The sequence below is a fragment of the Bos mutus genome, chromosome 13 (assembly GCF_027580195.1).
Source record: "Bos mutus isolate GX-2022 chromosome 13, NWIPB_WYAK_1.1, whole genome shotgun sequence".
Taxonomy (NCBI): domain Eukaryota; kingdom Metazoa; phylum Chordata; class Mammalia; order Artiodactyla; family Bovidae; genus Bos; species Bos mutus.
The window spans coordinates 36592741-36618471 of NC_091629.1; the positions used below are offsets into that span (position 1 = coordinate 36592741).

Sequence of the window (25731 nt, forward strand, 5' to 3'; positions counted from 1 at the left end):
AAGCAAGAATACTGGAGTGGGTTGCCACTTCTTCGCTAGGGTATCTTCCCAACCCAGGGATCGAACTCGGGTCTCCCGCATTGCGGGCGAACTCTTTACCGTCTGAGCCACCAGGTTCCGCCCATGTCCAGCCTGTTTGGAGTTGGAAACTGGGGGCTGTTTCCATCTCCCTGGGAGCCCGCTGTGTAGTACCCCCAACCCCTTCCTCCATCCACCCCTATAGGATGGCGCCCTGGACCGCGGCTCTAATTCCGTTTGAAGCGCCGAGAGCCGAGGATCTTCGATTCCCCCAAAGCCCTCCCCTCCCCGTTCTGACACTCAGACGCGAGGCTTGTTGGAGGGGGAAAAAAACGGCTTTATTTCATTGTCATAATTCCTGGGGATGATTACAGAGGGAGTGAGGGCTGCGCTCCGACGGTATCGGGGGCCGGCCGGTCTCAGTGCTGGGAGAAGGCGGCCTCAGGGTCGCAGGTGGGGTCCTCGTGGCAGCCGTCTGCACAGAGAGACGCCGAGTCAGGGCCGCCCTGGCCCAGCCCGCCTGGTCCTGGAGCCCCGGTCCCGTCTCGGCCCCTGCCCGACTCACCCGGGCTGCAGCAGATGCCGGCGGCGGCGCAGCGGCCCCCGCTCCCGCAGGGCTTCTGGCCGGACTGGCAGGGCGACGGCAGGTAGTTCTCCTCTTGGCAGCGCAGCGCCTCGGCCGTGCCCACGAAGCAGCCAAGCTCGTCCCCGCAGCAGATGCTGGGCCCGAAGCAGCGGCCTTTGCCCCCGGGGCCGCAGGGGAGACACTGGTGGGAGGGAGGGGATGAGCCGGGGGCGGGAGGGGAGCGGCCGGGGAGGGAGACCCTGTGGGGCGGGGGGCTGAGCCGGGCGGGCGAGGGCGGCCGGAGGAGCGCGGGAGGTGGCGGGTCTCCCTGGCTCTCTTTGGGCCCAAAATTGGTCGAAGGAGGGCAGTCAAAAGCTCTTCCGCTCCCTCGATTCCCAGGCTAGGTGGGGCCAGTACGCGGTCAGCGCGGGAAAGGGGGCGGCGGGGGAGACCCTGTGGCAGCGGGCCGGGCAGCCGGGAGCGCCATGGGTCGAGGGCGGGGCTCTCACCGTGCGCACGTCGAGGTCCAGCACCGCGCGTTTGCCGCCCAGGGGGCAGTTCTGAATGTAGCAGGCGGAGGTCAACGCCAGGAGGCCGAGCAGGCAGCAGGCGAGGCTGGAACCTGCCATGGTGCAGACGCGCTGGTCTCCGGGCCGGGGACTGCGGCCGTCTCTCGGGTCTGGCCTTTTAAGCCCGGCGGCCGCGTGGGCGGAACGGTGTCTAAGAGGGCAGCCGCATGACTGGTCACAGCGCGCCGCTGCGGGTCAGGCCCTGCGCCCCCGGCGCGCCCCCTCATTTGCAGGGGCTGTGCCGGGTCAAGGTTATGTCGGCTAATGGCTAATGGTCCGGGAGATGATAGCGAGTGCTGCTTGGGGGAAGCAAGCAGCTCTGGGCAGGGAGCCTGTGCGGTGGCCTAGGTCCTAGGGTGGGACAGGGAGTATGGGGGCTGCGGCCCAACCGAGGACTATGGAGCCCACTCTCAATCCCTTGGGGTGAGGGGTCAGGATGAACACTCGGGCCCTCCAGGAGAGAAGAGATTCGTTCAGGACTTCCCCATCTGCCCTCTTGGCCAACCACATACACTCCCTAGCTCCCCTCTGTAAGCAAGTTCTCTTCCTGAAATCTGATTTCCTGGAACCCCAGCCCGGCTCCCCACACCAACATCCAGCAGGCACTTGGATATGAAAAGATTTTATTTTCTCTCATTTCTAACTGAAATCAAGCCTTTCCTTCAGCTATAAGGTAGGCAACAAACCACAGTGGAATTCGCAATACCTGTGACTTCGTCACAAATTGAAATGGCTGATATCCTCCTATCCCATTACAACAGCTATTGCAAATGTCTCTAAACATCAGGCTCATTATCACTGTGAAATTATGGATTATTGGACGGACCTGCCACTAAATCTTGTTATCTAAATAAAGCAGCACATTTGTGACTGTATCTCAAACGTTTTAATATTTTGATACCTGATCATAAATATAGCTGGTTTCTTTTGTAATTTCATGTCTTTTGTTTGATTGTTTTGCATTTTTAATATACAGTATCTTAAAATGAAAATAATTAAAATAAAAGAAAGAGAGACTACCTCTGAGGAGTATTGGTCATTGCTGCCATGAACAAGGAGATGCTCAGCATGGATCCCCCTTCAAGAAGGGACTTGCCACCCAGCTTCTGGGAGAGTGGTCAGCAGATAGCCTTTGGCTGATAGCCCATCCAAGGCCTGCCTCAGCTACAGATAGCTGCCTCATCTAAGGTCATGGTCACACCATTCTCTGGTGGCCCGTATTCAATGACTGGTCCATTTTGGCCCAATGCTGGACAACTCTGAAGGACTATTTCAGCTTAGGACATCCTTGTGGGGTCAACTGAGGCCTGCATGGAAGTTCTCTCTCTGTCTAGCTCTGTTTCCAGCCCGTCCCTCTCACAGGTATGGGTCCCAGGGACCCTTGGCAATAAGCGTGTATGTGTTAGTTGCTCAGTCATGTCCGACTTTTTGAGACCCCATGGACTGTAGCCCACCAGGCTCCTCTGTCTGTGGAATTTTCCAGGCAAGAATACTGTAGCAGGTTGCCATTTCCTTCTCCAGGGGTAATAAGCATCTTGTATGTTAGACTTCATTTCACTCTGCTCTCTGGGGACTTCAGTGTGCAAGAGGGAAAGATGAGATCATTGTCACTCGCGGAAGAGAGGCAGCCTCCTTTGCACTCTTGCTGACCCTCTTAGAGGAGGGTGCTGAGGCTCCCAAGCTGAGCAGGTCAAGCTGACCTGGAATATCAGTCAGCAGCTGGTCTTGTCTCTCACCCAAATCAGTTCATTGGCATGGCTGGTCTAGAAGGCCAAGGGCTTGACCCTGGAGGTAGCCCCAGAAAGTCCTCCCGCCTGCCCTGTGGGGATATTGACCTCACCCAAATTAACAAATGCACAGAGATTACTTTGGCCTCATGGCCCTCACAGGGCCAGCGTTCCTTTATCTGTTCAACAACTGTCAACTGAAGATGCACCAGGTCCCAGGACAGATGCTTGGAAATACCAGTGACCCAAACAGACAAAAATCCCAGCCCTCAGGGGCTTATACCCTAGTCGAAGAGGAGAGGCAATAAGCATATTTCAGTAGGTTAGGGGTGGTAAGTGCTGTGGAGGAAAGCGGGGGGCACATCACAGTTTTCCTGAAGTCTTCAGCCTAGGCCTGTTTGTGAAGTGATATCTTGACATTTGAAGGAGGCAAAAAAGAAGCCACGTGGATATCTGAGGGTGGCCTAGTTTTCTATCGCTAAGTCCCAAATGACCACAAATTTAGTAGCTTAAAACAGTATCCACTTATTATCCCACAGTTTCTGTGGGTTTGGGCACTGCTCAGCTGGGTCCTCTGGGTCACAGGGCTACAGTCAAGGTGTCAGCCAGGCTGCATTCCCTTCTGGAGTCTGGGATATTGCTGACATAATGCATCGCTTACAGCTGTAGAACTCATGTGATTTGCATCTTCAAGGCCAGCAACAGAAAGAAAGAGTCTTTGGTGCTTCAAGTCTCTAAGTGCAAGCAACCTTCTTTTAAAAGGTCTCACCTGATTAAGCCAGCCGCAGGATCAACTTTGAACTCAAAATCAAAGTGATTAATTTGGATAATTGAGCCCATAATTACATCTGCAAAATCCTTTCATATTTAGCTTATAGTGTAATCATCAGAGTGACTTCCCTTTTACTGTATTCTTCTATGGGTTAGAAGAAAGTTACAGGTCATACCTGCATGCAACAGGAGGGATTGTGCAAAGGTGTGGATACATGGGGCTTCCTAGGTGGTGCTAGTGGTAAAGAACCCATCTGTCAATGCAGGAGACGTAAGAGACTAGGGTTTCATCCCTGGGTCGGGAAGATCCCCTGGAGGAGGGCATGACAACCCATTCCAGTATTCTTGCCTGGAGAATCCCAAGGACAGAGGAGCCTGGTGGGTTACAGTCCATGGCTCACAAAGAGTAGGACATGACTGAAGTGACTTAGCATGTGTGCATACACACAGAAGGGTACCAGGGATGGGAATCCCAGGGCCATTTTAGAATTCTTATGTCGGACCTGTAACTTTCTTTTGAAGGGAGATTTATCTAGGCAGGGAAAAGAGCAAGTGCAAAAGAACTGAGGTGGAATGTCTGACACGTTCAAGGAACAGCAAGAAGGCCAGTGGGACTGGAGTGGAGTGACTGAGTCCTGAGGTCAGCATGGTCACATGGGACCGAGTGAAATGGGAAACCGAGAGGGTTCTGAGATGGGGAGTGAGGTGGAGAGGTGACGTGATCCGGCTCAGATGTTATTAGCACAGATTTGGATATCGTGTTGCAGAAAGGCTGTGGGGAAAAGGTGGAAGCAGGAAAGAGGAGGCTCCTGCAGCAATCCTTGCAAGGGATGATGGTGGGCTGGACCAAGGAGGAGGGTGCATGGGGGTAGAAGTGACCCGATTCTGGATGTATTTAGAAGAAAGTACCAACTGAGGTTTGCTGATGGGTTGGATATGGGTGAGATAGAGAAAGAGGAGTCAAGCAGTGGGAAGTATGAAGCTTAGCGTGGACTAACAGATGCTCATCACACACCCAAGGAGACTGAGCAGGCATTTGGGTTTTAGAATCTGGAGTTTAGAAGAGAGGACTGGGCAGCAGATATGTAAATTTGGAAATCATCAGTACCAATATTTAAAGGCACAGACCTGAGTGAGATGGCTTAGGGGGAGTGATTTGAACCCCAAGTAAGGTAGGAGAAAACAAGAGGATGAAGACAGGATTACAAGGAGGAGGAAATGATCAGATGTGCAAATGCTGCTTGACATGAAAGTTGAACTTCTTTATTTAAACAACTTCAATAAAGTATAATCTATACAGGGCTTCCCTGATGGCTCAGTGGTAAAGAATCCTCCTTCCAACGAAGGACATGTGGGTTCAATCCTTGGGTTGGGAAGATCCCCTGGAGAAGGAAATGACAAGACACTCAGTATTGTTGCATGGAAAATGTCATGGACAGAGGAACCTGGCTGGTTACAGTCCATGGGATCACAAAAGAGTCAGACACAACTTAGCAACTAAACAAAAACAACAACATAGTTTATACAACATAAAATCCACCCATTGTAACAGCAGCATTTGATGATTTTTATTACAGTAAACAGTTATGCAACCATCGCCTCAATCCAGTTTTAGAACGCTTGCATTCTAGGAAGAAGTCCTTCATACCTGTTTGCCATTACTCCCTGTTCCTACCCTCAGCCTCAGGAAACCACTGACATAGATTCAACTTTTCTATAAAGTTCCTATAAATTTAACCATACACAGTATGTAATCTTTTGTGTCTGGCTTCTTTAACTTGCCATTGTGCTGTTGAGGCTCATCCAAGTGACTGTGTGTGTCAGTGGTTTGTTCCTCTGTATCATTGAGAAGTAGTCCAAAGGCTGAGCGCTGAAGAATTGATGCTTTTGAACTGTGGTGTTGGAGAAGACTCTTGAGAGTCCCTTGGGCTGCAAGGAGATCCAACCAGTCCATTCTGAAGGAGATCAGCCCTGGGATTTCTTTGGGGGGAATGATGCTAAAGCTGAAACTCCAGTACTTTGGCCACCTCATGCAAAGAGTTGACTCATTGGAAAAGACTCTGATGCTGGGAGGGATTCGGGGCAGGAGGAGAAGGGGATGACAGAGGATGAGATGGCTGGATGGCACCACCGACTCGATAGACGTGAGTCTGAGTGAACTCCGGGAGTTGGTGATGGACAGGGAGGCCTGGCGTGCTGCGATTCATGGGGTTGCAAAGAGTCGGACACGACTGAGTGACTGAACTGAGTCCATAGATGAACCACATTTTGTTTATCCATTCATCAGTTGATGGACAAGAAGCAACAGTTAGAACCAGACATGGAAAAATAGACTGGTTCAAAACTGGGAAAGGAGTATGATAAGTCTGTGTATTGTCACCCAGCTTATTTAACTTACATGCAGAGTACATTATGCGAAATGCTAGACTGGATGAATCAAAACTGAATCCTAGAATGCTAGGAGAAATATCAACCTCAGAAATATCAACATTTGCACATCTGATCATCTCTTCCTCCTTGTGATCCTGTCTTCAGGATCCTTGTGATACCACTTGAATGGCAGAAAGTGAAGAGGAACTCAAGAGACTCTTGAGGGTGAAAGAGGGGAGTGAAAAAGCTGGCTTGAAACTCAACATTAAAAAGACTAAAATCAGACTTCCCTGGTGGCACAGTGGATAAAGAATCCATCTGCCAATGCAATGGACAAAGTCTCAATCCCTGGTCCAGGAAGATTCCACTTGCCTTAGATAGTAGGAAACGGGAGTCCAGAATGGCAGTGGCTAAAAGACAAGGAAGGGAAAAGCCCGCAAAAATAGACCAAAGAAAGGTCATTTCTTTGTAAAAAATGTAGTCAAATTTACCAACTTTTGAAGGCCCTGGGCAAAGGCTAATAGAGTTTTGCCAAGAGAACACACTGGTCATAGCAAACACCCTCTTCCAACAACACAAGAGAAGACTCTACACATGGACATCACCAGATGGTCAACACCGAAACCAGATTGATTATATTCTTTGCAGCCAAAGATGGAGAAGCTCTATACAGTCAGCAAAAACAAGACCAGGAGCTGACTGTGGCTCAGATCATGAGCTCTTTATTGCCAAATTCAGACTGAAATTGAAGAAAGTAGGGAAAACCACTAGACCATCCAGGTATGAGCTAAATCAAATCCCTTATGACTATACAGTGGAAGTGAGAAATAGATTTAAGGGACTAGATCTGATAGATAGAGTGCCTGATGAACTATGGAATGAGGTTCATGTCATTGTACAGGAGACAGGAATCAAGACCATCCCCATGGGAAAGAAATGCAAAAAAGCAAAATGGCTGTCTGGGGAGGGCTTACAAATAGCTGTGAAAAGAAGAGAAGTGAAAAGCAAGGAGAAAAGGAAAGATATAAGCATCTGAATGCAGAGTTCCAAAGAATAGCAAGAAGAGATAAGAAAGGCTTCCTCAGTGATCAATGCAAAGAAATAGAGGAAAACAATAGAATGGGAAAGACTAGAGATGTCTTCAAGAAAATTAGAGATACCAAGGGAACATTTCATGCAAGATGGGCTCAATAAAGGACAGAAATGGTATGGACCTAACAGAAGCAGAAGATATTAAGAAGAGGTGGCAAGAATACACAGAAGAGCTGTACAAAAAAGATCTTCACGACCAAGATAATCACGATGGTGTGATCACTCACCTAGAGCCAGACATCCTGGAATTTGAAGTCAAGTGGGCCTTAGAAAGCATCATTACAAACAAAGCTAGTGGAGATGATGGAATTCCAGTTGAGCTATTTCAAATCCTGAAAGATGATGCTGTGAAAGTGCTGCACTCAATATGCCAGCAAATTTGGAAAACTCAGCAGTGGCCACAGGACTGGAAAAGGTCAGTTTTCATTCCAATCCCAAAGAAAGGCAATGCCAAAGAATGTTCAAACTATTGCACATTTGCATTCATCTCACACACTAGTAAAGTAATGCTCAAAATTCTCCAAGCCAGGCTTCAGCAATATATGAACCGTGAACTTCCAGATGTTCAAGCTGGTTTTAGAAAAGGCAGAGGAACCAGAGATCAAATTGCCAACATCCACTGGATCATCGCAAAAGCAAGAGAGTTCCAGGAAAACATCTATTTCTGCTTTATTGACTATGCCAAAGCCTTTGACTGTGTGGATCACAATGAACTGTGGAAAATTCTGAAAGAGATGGGAATACCAGACCACCTGACCTGGCTCTTGAGAAACCTATATGCAGGTCAGGAAGCAACAGTTAGAACTGGACATGGAACAACAGACTGGTTCCAAATAGGAAAAGGAGTACGTCAAGGCTGTACATTGTCACCCTGCTTATTTTACTTATATGCAGAGTACATCATGAGAAACACTGGACTGGAAGAAACACAAGCTGGAATCAAGATTGCCGGGAGAAATAATAACCTCAGATATGCAGATGACACCACCCTTATGGCAGAAAGTAAAGAGGAACTAAAAAGTCTCTTGATGAAAGTGAAAGAGGAGAGTGAAAAAGTTGGCTTAAAGCTCAACATTCAGAAAACTAAGATCATGGCATCTGGTCCCATCACTTCATGGCAAATAGATGGGGAAACAGTGGAAACAGTGTCAGACTTTATTTTAGGGGGCTCCAAAATCACTGCAGACGGTGACTGCAGCCATAAAATTAAAAGATGCTTACTCCTTGGAAGGAAAGTTATGACCAACCTAGATAGCATATTGAAAAGCAGATACATTACTTTGCCAACAAAGGTCCGTCTAGTCAAGGCTATGGTTTTTCCAGTAGTCATGTATGGATGTGAGTTGGACTGTGAAGAAAGCTGAGCGCCGAAGAATTGATACTTTTGAACTGTGGTGTTGGAGAAGACTCCTGAGAGTCCCTTGGACTGCAAGGAGATCCAACCAGTCCATTCTGAAGGAGATCAGCCCTGGGGTTTCTTTGGAAGGAATGATGCTAAAGCTGAAACTCCAGTACTTTGGCCACCTCATGCAAAGAGTTGACTCATTGGAAAAGACTCTGGTGCTGGGAGGGATTGGGGGCAGGAGGAGAAGGGGACGACAGAGGATGAGATGGCTAGATGGCATCACGGATTCGATAGACGTGAGTCTGAGTGAACTCCGGGAGTTGGTGATGGACAGGGAGGCCTGGCGTGCTGCGATTCATGGGGTGTCAGAGTCAGACAAGACTGAGCGACTGAACTGTCTGAACTGAACTGTCACTGTCTTTGTGAGGCTGCCCTCTGCTGGCCACATGGGCAGCTGCAGAGTGGATCTGAGTTTCCTCCAGAAATTGATTCTCAGTTTGACTGTATTTGGCATATAATTCTTTTGAGGAATCATCATACTATTTTAGTTCATGGTATGAGTTTGAGGTCATTCTCTAGTTTCACTAAAAATAGTATTTAACGTGTATTGAGCCCCAAGCCCCAAGCACTGAACTTAGCTTTACACGAATGTCTCATATATTCACAACAATCTTACAGGTATCAGTATTATTTCTACTTTACTTTTAGGAAACTGAGGAATAGAGAGACTAAGAAGTGTTCCTCAAAACACTCAAAGTAGTAAGAAGGGGAGCTGGGCTTCAAATCCAGGCAGACTGCAGCAGGTTTTCTACACTAAGCTAGGTAGCCTCTCACGGTGTTTCTCTATTTTTAATTTATTCATATCGATTTCTGGATTGAAGCAGTGAGTAAGGCAATCATGCAAACACTCTCATATCTCTTGGAGATTTTTTATTTCTCCAATAAATTCACAAAAGTGTCCAGAAAGCCACAAGCTGTGACCCAATTAGCTTAAGTCATCCCCAAATTAGTCTTCTGGAGCAGTCTACTTGCAAAAATCATCCAAAAGCAAAAACTTAAATTTTGCCAGGTCAGGAAGTAACTGAAATACTAGCAATTTGCTGTTATTGGCTATATGATTTTTATTTATTTTTATTGAAGTGTATAATTGATTTATAATGTTATTTTAGTTTCAGGAATACAGCAAAGTGATTCAGATATGTACGTCCAAATCACCACGTGGGCTCAGTAGTTGTAGCAGATAGGCTTAGTTGTCCTGTAGTATGTGGAATCTTCCTGGACCAGGGATCAAACCTTTGTTCTTTGCATATGTATAATATGCTCAGACGCTCAGTCATGTGCAACTCTCTGCGACCCCATGGACTGTAGCCTGCCAGGCTCCTCTATCTATGGGATTTTCCAGGCAAGAATACTGGAGTCAGTTGCCATTTCCTTCTCCAGGGGATCTTCCCAACCCAAGGACCCAACCTGGGTCTCCTGCATTGCAGGCAGATTCTTTATCAACTGAGCCACCAGGGAAGGCCAACTATAAATATACATATATGTGTGTATATTTAAATATATATCTTTATATACACATATATGACATTATTTATATTTTTGGCTGTTCTGGGTCTTTGTTGCTGCACACAGGCTTTCTGTACTTACAGCGAGTGGGTGCCACTCTCTACTTGCAGTACATGGGTTTCTCATTGTGGTGGCTTCTCTTGTTGCAGAACATGGGCTCTAGACACGTGGTTTTCAGTAGTTAAAGCCTGTGGGCTGTTGTGGCACACAGGTTTAGTTGCCCCGAGGCATGTGGAATCTTCTTGGACCAGGGTCAAACCCTTCTCCCTTGCATTGGTAGGTGGATTCTTAACCACTTAACCACCAGGGAAGTCCTGTATTCTTTTTCATTATAGGTTTTTACAAGATACTGAATATAGTTCCCTGTGCTATATGGATCTTTGTCGGTTATCTATTTTATATATATATAGTAGTGTATATTTTGGAGAAGGCAAGGGCAACCCACTCCAGTACTCTTGCCTGGAAAATCCCATGGATGGAGGAGCCTGGTGGGTTGCCGTCCATGGGGTCGCAAAGAGTTGGATATGACTGAGCGACTTCACTTTCACTTTTCACTTTTATGCATTGGAGAAGACAATGGCAACCCACTCCAGTGTTCTTGCCTGGAGAATTCCAGGGACAGAGGAGCCTGGTGGGCTGCCGTCTATGGGGTCGCACAGAGTCGGACACGACTGAAGGGACTTAGCAGCAGCAGCAGTGTGTATTTGCTTATCCCAAACTCCCAATTTATTCCTTCCCCTGATCTTTCTCCATTGGTAATCATAAGATTGCTTTCTATGTCTGGGTCTGTTTTGTAAATAAGTTCATTTGTATCATTTTTTTTTTTTTTTGGATTCCACATGTAATTAATATGACATTTGTCTTTGTCTGACTTACTTCACTTAGGATCATAATATCTAGGTCCATCCGTATCTCTGCAAATGGCATTATTTCATTCTTTTTTTGTGGCTGAGTAATATTCCATTATATATAATGCAATATCTATATTGGAAGCCATATATATATTATACATATAACGGAAGCCATATATATATATGACATCCCTAGCTCAGGCTATAAAGAGTCTGCCCACAATGTGAGAGACCCAGGTTCGATCCCTGGGTCAGGAAGATCCCCTGGAGAAGGAAATGGCAACCCACTACAGTATTCTTGCCTGGAAAATTCCATGGACAGAGGAGTCTGGCAGGCCACAGTCCATGGGGTCACAAAGAATTGGACACAACTGAGCCACTAACACACAGACACTATACATACACACACACACACACACACACATACACACACACACATATATATATATACCACATCTTCTTTATCCATTCATCTGTGGATGGACACTTAGGTTGCTCATGTCTTGGCGATTGTAAATAGTGCTATGCACATTGGGGTGTGTGTATCTTTTCTAATTAGAGTTTTCCTCTCTTCTGGATATATGCCCAGGAGTGGGATCATATGGCAACTGTTTTTAGTTTTTTTTAAAGAAACTCCATACTGGTCTCCATAGTGGCTGCACTAACTTATATTCCCACCAACAGTGTACGGGTGGAGGGGGTTTCCTTTTCTCCACACTCTCTCCAACATTTATTATTTGTAGATTTTTTAAATGTGAGGGAATAATGATTTATTGAAGGCCTACTATGAGCCAAGTGACTTATTTGTAGACCTTTTGATGATGGCTGTTCTGATCAGTATGAGGTGATCCCTCATTGTAATTTTGATTGCATTTCTCTAGTAATTAGTGGCTCAGTGCTAAAGAATCCACCTGCCAATGCAGGAGACTTGGGTTCGATCCCTGGGTTGGGAAGATCCCCTGGAGAAGGAAATGACAACCATCTCCAGTATTCTTGCCTGGGAAATCCCATGGCCAGAGGAGCCTGGTGGGCTACACTTAATGGGATCACAAAGAATCAGACATTACTTAGCGACAGAGCATGCACACACCAGTTACTCATCCATAGCTTTCAGTTCCACAGGAGGCTGGAAGTGAAGTGAAGTGAAGTCGCTCAGTCGTGTCCAACTCTTAGCAACCCCATGGACTGCAGCCTACTAGGCTCCTCCGTCCATGGGGTTTTCCAGGCAAGAGTACTGGAGTGGGGTGCCTGCACATATTTCCCAGCTTTCCTTGACAGCTGGCTTCCATTGTGACAATAACATGGGAGTCACTGACAAGATCTAAGGACAGAGAAAGGGCAAATGCACATTTCTCCTCAGCTTCTGGCCCTTTTGGCAGCTGCAGCAGCAGTGGAGGTGGCCAAGTGTGGCTCCTGCATTCTTTCCTGCACAGGGACTGCAGTTCCAGCTGCAGCACCAGCACTTGCAGGCTCGGCTCTGGCACTGACGGCAAAGGTGCAGTAGCCAAGGTTGACATTTACACCTCAGACACAAAGCCCCTCTCAGACCATCTTCTCCAGTAGCCAGAATTTTAAAAAAGAGACAAAGAGCATGAATACGACATTTCCCTCAGTGAGGGGAAAATGCCAAAGAATGGCGGAAGATTACTGAGCGTCAGTGATGCAGGCACTGCAGAGTACTGCCGATCGTGAGTACAGAATCCCCACGCTTATGCAGCTCTGCCCTTCCCCATGTCACTTGGTTGGGCCCTGTGGCAGGATGCCGTTCCTTCTTACAGATTCGTGATCTCAAGGCCTTGTAGACTGCACTTTGAATTTATCCAGACAATGCTGTTTTTTGATATGGATATTCACATTTATAGCTTATATGCACTTACCTGCACTGAGGAAACAGTCATCAAAGCACCCCTCAAGAGAAATGCCTGCTTGTCTCAAGATTTGGGATTGCAAATATCACTTTTAATTTCCCATTTGGATTTCAGCAATCAGCTAGGCTTGGATCCTAGGTATCCATTTCACTTCAGTATTTGTTGGGGAAATAATCACAGGGTTAAGTTCAGGGGGAACTTTCCCAACGATTTCTGGGAATATTAATAGTGGATACACACAGAAAATCTTGTGTATTCTGGAAAAATATGGGGGAATGACGTTAGGCTTACTCAGGCCTAGATGGTTTCCTTGATGGAACAGTATAAGGAGGCATCTGGCACCCACTCATGTGGCAAGTTCATTCTTTTTCTGTCCACTTGGATTACTACCAGCAATATAGTAGTAGGATACCACCCTGGCAGCAGTGCATCACCTCAGCCAGGGATTGAACCCAGGCCACAGCAATCAAAGTTCTAACCACTAGACCGCCTGGGAAAACACTGCTCACTCAGCAAAGCTCTGGGGGTCAGCATACCTCTCCCAAGTCAAACACAGGTTCTGCTTGTTCCCTGCCCTCTCTACACCGCATTGTAGACCTCTTCAAATCTTGCTGAAAGCATTTACATTTGGGTGTTGTGCTTCAGATGCATTTATTGGGTAGCCCTCGAATCTACTACTCACAAGTGGGGCCTCAAACAAGAGGTTCTCTACGTGATACAAGTTCACATAGTCTGCAGCACATACAAGCTGAATCTGCAACTTGAAGTCAAGAATCGGAGACCATGGTTACCTATCAGGATTCTACTGGAGATCAGGCATGTTCGTGGGACACATATATCTGCAACGTGGACTGGGCATGACGTGACAGCTGACCTGTGCACCTAGCAGCATTCTACAACCAATCAGATGCAGGTACAGTTGAGATTGGGCCTGAGCTGCCTGCTGCTGCTAAGTCGCTTCAGTCGTGTCTGACTCTGTGTGACCCCATAGACGGCAGCCCACCAGGCTCCCCTGTCCCTGGGATTCTCCAGGCAAGAACACTGGAGTGGGTTGCCATTGCCTTCTCTGACTAAACTGGCTATTTGTACCTAAACCAATGAGATGGCTGTGGGTGAAGAAAATGTTCAAGGTTGGTTTACAGGTAGCTCTGCATGACATGCTGACATCAGCAGTGAATAATGAGGAATTACAGCCCTAAATGCAGGACACTAGTAAAGGAAACATGGCCCAAAGTCAGATTCAAGAAGGTATGATACTCTTCTGTACCTGAAGACAGACGGCTTGTCTGGATCCTGATAGAGGACCAGGGACTTGTCCAAAATGAAACTGAACTTCCTCCAACAGGCTCAATGTCCCAAGTGAAAGTGTACCTAAGGTTTCCTCAAAGTTCAAGGCTATGGGCACAATCTTGGTCCACAACATGTGCCCATCAGCCCTCAACCTAGAAATTGCACTGAGCACCTGAAATCAGGGCCCCACTATGCTGTGCCTGGGCTCAGTGCCAGGAAAGAGAAGAGCTATTGATCAGCCTGAGGGAGGCCATTGCCCTCAATGGTGCAGTGCCCTGATGGGGACTGAGTCCTAGGTCCTCTGCTTATACCTCTATTAGCCACTTCCCTACCTGAATGTGAGCAATTATCCACTTTCCCTCAAAGGTTTTTGTGTTGTAAGGTTCTCAGGGCCTATTTACAACGTGGGAGTTGGGGAAAGATTGTTTTTTCCCTCTGGTGGTATTTAGTGAATGGTGGCAAAGGGACAGCAGCTCTGGTTCAGAGAAATATTTCTCTTCCTCATCCTGGATGTTCTTTGAGGGCCTGCATCTGAGTAAGGGCCATGGACCTATATGCCCACTTATTCAATCTTGTGAACTTTAATCACAAGTACTCGTTTGCTCCAAGTACTTGACAAACGGGGTCTTCCTGTCTTCTGTCTTGGGCACACCACTCCCTGGCCAGCAAAATTCAGCATCAAGCAGGAGCAGGTCTTTGGTCAGTGGTTGCTTTGTTTCACTTACTGGGTGATACTTGACTGGAGCCTGAAAGCCCTGTATAAGGAAGGGGTCAGCAAACTTCTGTAAAGTCATATAAGACTTCCCCAGGTGTCCAGTGGTTAAGACTCCATGGTTCCACTGCAGGGGGCCTGGGTTCAATCCCTGGTAGGGGAAGTTTGACATACAGGAAAAAACAAATCATATAATGGCGGGGAGATAAATTAGAAGCTTGGGATTAAAATATACACACTACTATATGTAAAATAGATAACAAGGACCCACTGTATAGTACAGGAAACTGTACTATATATTAAAAAAAATTTTTTTTATTTTACAACATAATATTATGTTGTGATAACCTATGATAGAAAGGAACCTAAAAGATGTATGTGTGTGTGTATATATATAAAACTGCATCACTTTGCTGTACACCTGAAACTAACACATAAATCAATGACATTTCAATTAAAAAATCATATCAATATTTTAGACTTTGCAAGTCATAAGGTCTCTGTTGCATCTGTTCATCTCTGCCATTGCAGTATGAAAGCAGTCAATGAATGGGTGTGGCTGTGTTCCAATATACTCTCTTCATTACAGCAGGCGGGATCTTTGGTTGTGGAGTGTACTCTCCAGTTGCAGCATTGTGACCTCTAGAATGCAGGGGCTTAAGTAGTCCCAGCGCGGGGGCTCAGTTGCCCTGAGCATGTGGGGTCTTAGTTCCTCAACCAGGGATTGAACCTGCATCCTCTGCACTGGAAGGCAGATTCTTAACCACTGGACCACCAGGGAAGTCTCTGTGTTACAATATATTTTATCCACAAAAACAAGCAATAGGCCAGATTTTGTCCAAGGACTGCAATATGCCAACCACTGATCTTAAGGATACTCAGGAGACAACCTGGCTGTCGAGGGGACTAAGCTTCTCTGTGAGACAGAAACTTCTCAGGCCTGGCGCTTTACTGAGAGGTGCACATGGGTGCAGACAGTACTGCGTGTGTGGGGCTTCTGACCAAGCGGCAGGAGCTGAGGCCCCAAAGTGAAGCCTGCACTGGAATAGGTAGAACCTTTTTCTTCATCAGAAACACCAACTGCTTTATTTCAGATCAGGCCCAACCCCTTTCTTTCCATGGTCCCTGGGTGGGTACTGTCCTCACTGGGACCTCAGGAGCCCTTGTGCTGTGGCGTGACCACCTGCCCCTCTCTGGTGACGGCCCAGTTGTAGCTCTTGGGGGAGTCCAGAGCTTCTTCCACCCGTGCCTCCAGATTCTCTCGGGTGATGAAGTTTTTTGCATCCTCCTATTGGAAAAGATGAAAGTGAAAGAGGAGAGTGAAAAAGCTGGCTTAAAACTCAACATTCAGAAAACTAAGATCATGGTATCTGGTCCCATCACTTCATGGCAAATAGATGGGGAAACAGTGTCAGACTTTATTTTTTTGGGCTCCAAAATTACTGCAGATGGTGGCTGCAGCCATGAAATTAAAAGACACTTGCTCCTTGTAAGAAAATTTATGACCAACCTAAACAGCATATTAAAAAGCAGAGACATTACTTTGCCAACAAAGGTCTGTCTAGTCAAAGCTATGGTTTTTCCAGTAGTCATATATGCATGTGAGAGTTGGACTATAAAGAAAGCTGAGCTCCAAAGAATTGATGCTTTTGAACTGTGGTGTTGGAGAAGACTCTTGAGAGTCCCTTGGACAGCAAGGAGATCCAACCAGTCCATCCTAAAGGAAATCAGTCCTGAATATTCATTGGAAGGAGTGATGCTGAAGCTGAAACTCTAATACTGTGGCCACCTGATGCAAAAAACTGACTCATACGAAAAGACCCTGATGCTGGGAATGATTGAAGGTGGGAGGATGACAGAGAATGAGATGGCTGGATGTCATCACTGACTCTATGGACATGAGTTTGAGTAAGCTCCAGGAGTTAGTGATGGACAGGGAAGCCTGGCTTACTGCAGTCCATGGGGCTGCAAAGAGTTGGACACAACTGAACTGAACTGAATTGGAAAAGAGAAAATTCAGCTGAATGGGAGCCCCCAGAACAAGCCTCCCGGCTTTTAGCCCACTGAGGGAGGGGCTCCAGCTCTTCCATGGGAAAGGCGTCTGGCGCCTAGGTCTTCTCTGAGTGCCCGGGTGATGTTCCAGTGGAAGAACATTAGGCAGATTTGTCACCTTGTTTTAAGACACTCATTCCCTGAACACTCAGGCCAAAACCCAGGCACACCAACTGTGACACTTCACTGGGCGGAATCCGTCTCAGAGTTGTCTAGGTCTCTCAATCTCTCTTAAATCGTCCTTCTCCCTCTATCAAGCCTCATCCATTGTCTCTGGATCACTGCTAATTGGTCTCGCTGCTTTTAAGTCTCACACCTACCATCTCACGCCAAAACGTTTAAGCTTCGGTGACTTTCTCACCTTCAGGACAAAGTATAAACTCCTAGGGAAACGCGGAGGCCGTCTCACAGACCCCGTCTAGCCACGTGAATACTGCAGTGGCAACTTGACAGGCGGTCTCGCTGCACGCCTCCTCTCCCAAACCCTCACCTGCGAGCCCCGTCTCAAGACTCAAGGCTACTCTCTTCCCTCTGCGCGTAGCTGCATCTCCCGCCCCCGCTCACCGCGCGCTGGTCTAGCAGCCCCACCGTCTGGAGACGCGGCCCACCTGCAGCTGCAGCACTTCCCGCTCCTTGAGCCGGGCCCAGGCCTCCGCCTCTCGGGCTTCCCGGGCCGCCTCCTCCGCTTGCCACTGCTCCTGCTCCCGCGCCTCCTGCCGCAGCCTGGCCATCCTGGGAGGGGCGAGAGGCCCAGACTGAGCGTGGCTGGGTGTCTCGGGGCCGGTCAGGCGGCCCCGCCCCGCCTCCTGCCCCACTCACCGCAGCTCATGCAGCCGCTGGTTCTCCGCCTGGTTCCAGGCCATCAGCTCGCGGTGCTCAGCGGCATCCTGCAGCGCCTTGCGCTCTGCCAAGACACCGGCCCGGGCCTCGTGCACCTTCCTGCGCACCTCGGTCACGAACTCCTGTCTGGACGGAAACGCGCCCAGGGTCGGCACTGTTTTCAACTGCCCGCACTAACACACACGCCAGAGGGCGCCGCTTCCTCATCCATCACACATACCTGAGGGCGCGCACCGTCTGGCGGTACTGCCGGTAACGCTCTGTCAGCACGAAGAATTCCGCAGGATCCACGGCGGGCGGGGTCGCCACGCGCCCGATCTTGGACTTGGCCGGCGGATCGTGGCGGGTTTTTCGGCCGCGCGCGAGGAGCAGAAACTGGGCAGGAGGGCGGCCCAAGGGCCGCGCGCCCAGGGTGCTCAGCGCGCGCAGCATGGCGAGACGGCCCCGCCTCCGGCACGCCGCAGGGAATCATGGGGACCCGGAAGTGGCCGCGGGGCACCACGGGACGTGTAGTCCGCGGGCTCCGCCCCAACCCTGTGGAGCCCGCAGTTTTGCTTCCGCCCTGGGCCGGGAACATGGCTCTTGTCCTCCGCAGGGTCGGCTCCCGCCCGCGTGTCCGTGACCCGCATCCCTCCAGCTCCCATGCAGGCAGTAGGGATGAGGGAGAGAGGAGACCAAGAGAGAAATGTCAGCAGGGGTGAGAGAGGAGAGAAAAAGAGAACTCGATGCAAGAACTTTAGGGGTCTCACACCTTTATTGGAGGGTGGCGGGGCGTGGCCCTCGGGGTCCAGTCTGCAGAAGGGGGCGGTCATTCCAGTGGACGTTCTGGTCACCTGACCGCCGAACTGTGGCTTTACCCGCCCCCTCTTCTCCGCCCCTCCTGTTTCTATTCCCTCTTTCTCCTCTCCCAGCTTGGCTTCTTGCGCAGGAGCGGCCAACCGCGTTTTGCGACTCCCACGTCCTGTCGTTGCCTCTTGCCTCTTAGAGGTTTCAGCGTGCGGGTTTTCTAGCTCATTGGGCGTACAGATTCTTTACCTACTGAGCTATCAGGGAAGCCCAACAGCAGGGACACAGGGGGCATCTCATCATAAATTGTCATAAATTGTTACTGTCATATCATCATAAATTGTTAGTATATCAAATTGTCGAGAATTCTGGAGTATCAGATAACGGCGCCCACAGCTAGCTATACCAGGAGGCATCTCAGTGGTGTATCATCCCCCGACCCCCTCAGTTCTTAGCTGGCCCTGTAGTGGCCAAGGGTGGGGGCCTTCCACTTTACTTATCAGCAGTGTCTGCACCAGGTGCTGCTTCCCACGGAGGAGCCACCGGGTCATGGTCCTGCTCTTCCAGGGCACACTGTCCTCAGGCCAAGCCAGAGCATCACTTGGGAGGGTATGGGCAATTTGGCCTGGGCTTTGAGCTGCAGTTCCCAGAACCTTTTCTTAGAAGGGAACTGAGGCTGTAGCCTGCCTTCCCCCACCCCCACTCAAAGCTTGACGTAGGGGAAAGAACCCCAGCCAGCACCTTCTTCTTTCCACTTAGGCTGGGGAGATTCTTCACCTACCTGGGGGCCTAGGAGGATGCTGAGGGTCCCGGGGTAAGCTGGAGGCTCGTTTTCCTCCAGGGTACCAGCCGTGGGACCGGTGTTGAGCCTTTGAGGGTCCAGGGTAGGTGGTCAGCAGCAGCAGCAGCAGCAGGAGGCCTAGCCCAGAGGTGGCCCATAGCAGGGCTGCTCCCGTAGACAGTGGACAGCACTGGAGTCTGGCACTCCCAGACAGACCGCCTTTCTCTTCCTCCAGGGTCCCCTTGGACAACTGGCACTTCTAGGGCAGATTTATTGTCTCCTAATGTTCTTCTCTCATCCTGTTATTACTTCTTATCCCAGGACTACAGGGGTCTGGACTCTGAGGGCTCCTGGCAACGAGCCACCTCCCAGAGCCCCTGGGGCAGTCTCCCGACTTTGCCAGCTGAGGGCCCTCCCCAGTATGGCAGGCCTACCCTTTCTTTCCTCAGGGATCCTAGAAGTGAAGTTAGAGAGGGTGTAGAGGAGATGTCCAAGAGACAGGCAGCAGTGTGGAGGCACTTGGGCCCCCCACCCCCTCCTGCCCCCCATGTTGGGAGACCCTTTTCCTTGTGAGTTGCTTTCTCTTCCTTCCATGGCAATTGGGGATGTGAAATGGGTGTGTGGATACAGGGCCAAGGGCTTCTACCCTTTGTCCCTGCCACGCCAGAGGCAGTGGGCACAGGCATAGTGTTGCTGGCAAGAGATGAAGGGGGCTTTTCTGGGCATGGGCTGGGGTAGAGGGGCTTGGGAGGGGGAAGAGGAGCAGCGTGCCATGCACCTAGAAGAGAGCTGCATCTGGACAAGCCTCAGCCTGGGGGAGGGTGGCTCTTCACTCACTGGGGAGGGCTGTGGGCCAAGTGGCTCCTTGCAGGTGGCTCTTCCAGGCAGCAGCAGAACCCAGCCAGGCAGCCCCAAGATTTATTGAGCAGGTGGTTCTACCCCCTGCTCTGGGCCCACAGGCTCCAATGACGTCTTGGTGGGGGACAGCTTGCCACCAATCCTCTTCCCTTCCTGGTGTATGTTCAGCTGCTGGCCCCGGGGTCATCAGATGCCTCCTCCTCCCATCTTCCCAGGGATCTGAAATCATTGGACTCTTTCTTCAGCCTGGCCTGTGTCCGTGAGGTCTCATCGATCCACTTCCCTGGCTGCTTTCTCAAGCTCCTGCCCTTAGATCTAGAGACCTTTCACAGCCCTCTCTGACACACCAAATGGTGGCCCTAAGAGAGGCAACTCCTGGGGTCTCCCTGAATCCCACCTAGCTCAGGGCTTTCCCTGGTAGAAAGGTTGGGGGCCGAAGAGGGAGGGGCCCAGCAGCTTGTTAGTAAGTCTGAGGAGATCTATGACCACCCTTCCTGAGGGCTTGTTTGCTCACCTGTAAAATGGGTTGAGTGGGATAATCCTCCTCACACCTGGACACCAGGGCCGGGTCACTCCAGTGAAAGGAGCTTTGGGCGGGGCATAGCTATCCCCTCTCCTCCAAGATGGCCCCTCCTCCAAGCAAGCCCAGTTAAAGGGGCAGTGCGGCCTTTGTGGGTCTATCTGCAAGTGGTAGGAATAATTCTGCCTCTCAAGGTTCCAACCACTCCTCATCCTGTGCTCAACCCAGGACCATTTCATGGAATTGGGCACAGCTGCCCTGGAATGCTAGAAACAGGCTTCCGCCTTAGTCTGCATCAGCTCAGCTTTCTGCCACCAGCCACCAGCCTCTGAGGGGCAGAGGCCGGTTTATGGGGTTATAGCCTCTCTCTCTTTGGACAGCAATTTGAACACCAAGTGCAAGGGTAGGGTCAGGCTATGCATTCACAGTGGCCAGTCATCAGGAGAGCAGGTGCATTAAATCCTGTGGCAAAGATGGGGGAGATGACATCATGAGTACCTAGACTTCTGCTGCCCAGGCAGGAGGGCATGGGTCAATTTCCGAACTGACTTACCAGAAATGAGTATTTGGACTGTATAATAAGTTAAACTGTTTGGGAAACAGACTTTTTCCCTTTATGTATTGGTTAACCAAGAAACTTTTAGGATAACATTTGCTTTGTTCAGTTCAGTCGCTCAGCCTGTCCGACTCTTTGTGACCCCATGAGGCTTCCCTGTCCATCACCAACTTCCAGAGCCTGCTCAAACTCATATCCATTGAGTCGGTGATGCCATCCAACCATCTCATTCTCTGTTGTCCCCTTCTCCTCCCGCCTTCAATCTTTCCCAGCATCAGGGTCTTTTCCAGTGAATCAGCTCTTCACATCAGGTGGCCCAAGTATTGGAGCTTCAGCTTCAGCATTACTCCTTTCAATGAATATTCAGGACTAATTTCCTTTAGGATTGACTGGTTTGATCTCCTTGCAGTCCAAGGGACTCTCAAGTCTTTTCTCCAGCACCACAGTTCAAAACCCTCAATTCTTCGGTGCTCAGCTTTATGGTCCAACTCTCATATCCATACGTGACTACTGGAAAAACCATAGCTTTAACTACACGGACCTTTGTCGGCAAAGTAATGTCTCTACTTTTTAATATGTTGTCTAGGTTTGTCATAGCTTTTCCTCCAAGGAGCAAGCGTCTTTTAACTTCATGGCTTCAGTGACCATCTGAAGTGATTCTGGAGCCCAAGAAAATGAAGTCTGTCACTGTTTCCATTGTTTCCCCTTCTATTTGCCATGAAGTGACCAGATGCCATGATCTTAAGTTTTTTGAACGTTGTTTTAAACCAGCGTTTTCAGTCTTCTCTTTCACTTTCATCAAGAGGTTCTTTTTTTTTTTTTTCATCAAGAGGTTCTTTAGTTCCTTTTTCTTTCTGCCATAAGGGTGGTGTCATCTGCATATCTGAGATTATTGATATTTCTTCCAGCAATCTTGATTCCAGCTTGTGCTTCATCCAGCCTGGCATTTCCCATGATGTACTCTGCATGTAAGTTAAATAAGCAGGGTGACAGTATACAGCCTTGACATACTCCTTTCCCAATTTGGAACCAGTCCATTGTTCCATGTCCAGTTCTAACTGTTGCTTCTTGACCTGCATACAGATTTCTCAGGAGGCAGGTAAGGTAGTCTGGTATTCCCGTCTCTTGAAGAATTTTCCAGTTTGTTGGGATCCACAGTCAAAGGCTTTGGCATAGTCAATAAAGCAGATGTTTTTCTGGAACTCTTGCTTTTTCTATGATCCAATGGATGTTGGCAATTGGATCTCTAGTTCCTCTGCCTTTTCTAAATCCAGCTTGAACATCTGAAGTTCTAGGTTCACGTACTGTTGAGGCCTAGCTTGGAGAATTTTGAGCATTACTTTGCTAGTGTGTGCTGCTGCTGCTGCTAAGTCACGTCAGTCGTGTCTGACTCTGTGTGACTCCACAGACAGCAGCCCAACAGGCTCCTCTGTCCCTGGGATTCTCCAGGCAAGAATACGGGAGTGGGTTGCCATTTCCTCCTCCATTACATGAAAGTGAAAAGTGAAAGTGAAGTCGCTCAGTCGTGTCTGACTCTTAGTGACCCCATGGACTGTAGCCTACCAGGCTCCTCTGTCCATGGGATTCTCCAGGCAAGAGTACTGGAGTGGGTTGCCATTGCCTTCTCCGTGCTAGTGTGTGAGATGAGTGCAATTGTATGTTGTTCGAACCATCTTTGGCATTGCCTTTCTTTGGCATTACCAAATGGAAACATTTGCTTTGTGGGTTTAGTGCAAATGACTAAGTTCAGTAAACTAGCTTAATTCTGGTATGGGTTTACAAAATGTTTTGTTCAAAGGCCCTGGTGTTCATTTTAAAAGAAGAATGGAATGCCTTTATTTTTTCTGTAATTTGAGTGTTATCGTGCCTGAAAAATCCAAACATGAAGCTCTGGTCCCTTTCTCTCTGGCCACATACTCAGCCTTTTAGGAATATTTGCTGTCTGCTTCCAGATTATAAATTCTGGAATAGAATTCATCCTTGTATCCCTCTCAACAGGACACAGAAAGTCATTTGTTCACCACTGAACTCTTAACTCCTACTCAGCCCTGAGGCCACATCATTCCAGTCTGGGGGCTGCTGTAGTCAGCTGGAAAAGCAATTTTGAGTTGAATGCTCAGGTGCTGCAGCAGCAGAGTGGCACCCTCCCTGGGGCACCTTCTCCCCTCCCCCTCAGCAGATGGCCTGGGTGAAGGATAGAGCATTAGCTAGAGTCTTGGCAACAGGGCTGCAGTGGATGCTCCACGGTAAGGAACAAAATGGAGAAAAGCCAACATAGGCACTATTGGGGGAGTGTGTGTGTGTGTGTGTGTGTGTGTAGGGGGAGGTCTGGGTTTGGTGCCGTGTGTGAACTATTGTGGGAGTGTGTGTGTATGTAGCAGGGAGGTCTGTAGTTTTGGTGCCCAGTAAGGAACAAAATGGAACACAAGAACTATTGGGGGGAGAGTGTGAGTGTGTGTGTGTAGTGGGGAGGTCTGTAGCTTTGGTGCCCAGTAGAACTGGGATGGGTGGGGGCAGAGGATGCTGGAGGCTGCACAAAGGGCAGTGGGCTATTGTGACTGGGCAAACCCCTGAGTGTGGGAAGCCTGATCTGCTGCCTCTGGGCTAACCTGTGGAGTCACAGCAGGAAGCAGGGTGTGTGGACTGGAAGCTCAGGACTGGAGAAAGGCTCAGGGTCCACAATACAGACTGCAGTAATGCCTGACCTCTGAGGAAGGGGCTGTGGAGGAAGGCAGTCACTACATCAAGGGGGGAGCTAGTGCACAGGAAGACTGGATCCTTGGGGCTCAGCACTGAGGATGAAGGGGTAAAAAAAGAATGTGTGGGAGTGAACTGAGGGTGGGGGTAGAGGATGAAGGAAAACCCAACACAGAGACTATCTGATGAAGTGAAGTCTCTGTGAGTGTAGCAGGTCCCACAGGTTTGGGGAGTGTGCTGCGCATGGTCACAGGTGACAGGCTGAGGGGTAGGCACTGGGTGAAGTGGGCTCCCCTGCCCTTCCCACATATTTGTGCCACGTGAGCCTCAATACACTTCCCTCTGAGCCTGTCGGGTTTATGTCTCTTGATGCCAGGTGAGCCCTGAATAGCAGGAAAAGAGAGGTGGATAAGGAGCGATGAGGGAGAAGGGGAACAAAGGGCTTGGATAACTCCCACTTGAAGATGTCTGTTTAGCAACCTGGGGATATGTTCACTGTATGGCTTGCTGACCCCAAGGCTTGCCCTCTTCCATGGGCTTGGACATGATCACACAGAGGCACCAACAGGTAGTACACAAAGAGACGGATTTCCTTCCCAAGCATGGCACCCCTCAACAGAAATTCTTGAGATTTTTGTCTTTGCTTAATTTATTCCCACTTCTTATAAACCTATTGACTTTCGAGTTTATCATCCCTTACAGTTCCTTGCTTCCTATAGGAAGCCCAGAGTACATGTACCGACTTATACGACTTACCTCATGCAAGCTTTCAGAAGGTGATCTCTTGTGGCGGCCCCTGCTCCCTGCAGACATCCTGAATATGTGGGGGGAACTTGGGTCCCATCTTTAGTGCATCTTTGTTTCCCTGGAATCTGAGGCCCTCTAATCAGCTGCTCCGCTGACCTTTCCTTTTCACTCATCTGAGCTTCTAGCATCTCTCAGGTCCAGTTTAAGTGCTACCTACTCCCAGAAGCATGGCACCACTGATCTCTGAGCATTCCTCCATGGGCCAGGCTGGAGTGCTACCTTTCACTTCTGACAGCCCCCAAGGTGCCCCTGGTTCCTCAAGAAATGCCCTGAGGGCTGCAAGGCTTTGTCAGCCCTGCACTTACAGTCATGGCAACTGGTTTCTTCTCCTGTTCCTGTGAGGGGCTGATCATAAAGAAAAGAGACTACAGACATGCCCTCCCAGCTCTGCCCTCAACTAAAGACCACATTTCCCAGTGCCCTTTGTAGCTCAAGTGTGGGCTTACAACTAGGGTTTAGCCAATAGGGTATGAGTGGAAGTGGAAAGTGCAATTTTTATTTCATGTCCTTAAAAATGAAATTGCTTACCCACGCTCTTTTTGCTTCTCCATGGGAAAAAACAGTAACCTCAACTATCAGGATGAGAACAACGGCCTAAGGGTCTCTGGGACCATGAGATGAGGATACTGGGTCTCTAGACTGGGCAGACTGTTACATGAGAAATAAACAAAATGGATGTTCAACGTGTGCCTGGAATCTGAGGCCCTCTGATCAGCTGCTCTGCTGATCTTTTCCTCCTTTTTATGCATCCATTTTATTTAACACACTCTGACAGGTTATGCTCAAACTCAAACTGGGATCTAGACTTTCACCAACGTGACCTCTGGATCTGAGGCACTTCTATGCAAGAGTTCTGGAAATGAGGACAGATATGTAAGGAAATGGAAGTTGTTTAACACAATAAATGAGGATATAAATACTTACTCTGGACAAAGTGACATGATCCAGATAGTTCTGCAGCAGAGTACCAAGGACTAGAGAGGTCAAACTGATCCAGAGCCCAAAGCCAAGCCACCCCTTTCCTCCACGCCCCTGCACTCAGGGAAAGAGCGAGGACTCAGGCTATCTTCCCTAGGGAGTGAGGCTGGCT

At 48.9% G+C, this 25731-nt stretch overlaps 2 protein-coding genes and 1 pseudogene across 2 annotated transcripts; all 3 read right to left on the bottom strand.

The window, feature by feature from the left end:
* Nucleotides 1-331: 331 nt before the first annotated feature.
* OXT (oxytocin/neurophysin I prepropeptide) lies at nucleotides 332-1253 on the bottom strand. The gene is made up of 3 exons (XM_070382078.1): nucleotides 1093-1253; nucleotides 584-785; nucleotides 332-493 (listed from the first exon to the last, which is right to left on the bottom strand). The coding sequence occupies exons 1-3, from the start codon at nucleotides 1210-1212 to the stop codon at nucleotides 438-440; spliced, it is 378 nt and encodes a 125-aa protein (XP_070238179.1). The 5' UTR covers nucleotides 1213-1253; the 3' UTR covers nucleotides 332-437.
* A 13790-nt stretch (nucleotides 1254-15043) lies between these two features.
* MRPS26 (mitochondrial ribosomal protein S26) lies at nucleotides 15044-18088 on the bottom strand. Its single transcript, XM_005893943.3, has 4 exons — nucleotides 17857-18088; nucleotides 17616-17762; nucleotides 17405-17528; nucleotides 15044-16032 (listed from the first exon to the last, which is right to left on the bottom strand). Exons 1-4 carry the CDS (start codon nucleotides 18066-18068, stop codon nucleotides 15898-15900), a joined length of 618 nt encoding a protein of 205 aa, XP_005894005.1. The 5' UTR covers nucleotides 18069-18088; the 3' UTR covers nucleotides 15044-15897.
* A 152-nt stretch (nucleotides 18089-18240) lies between these two features.
* Nucleotides 18241-24647, bottom strand: GNRH2P (gonadotropin releasing hormone 2 pseudogene; annotated as a pseudogene).
* Nucleotides 24648-25731: the final 1084 nt, after the last annotated feature.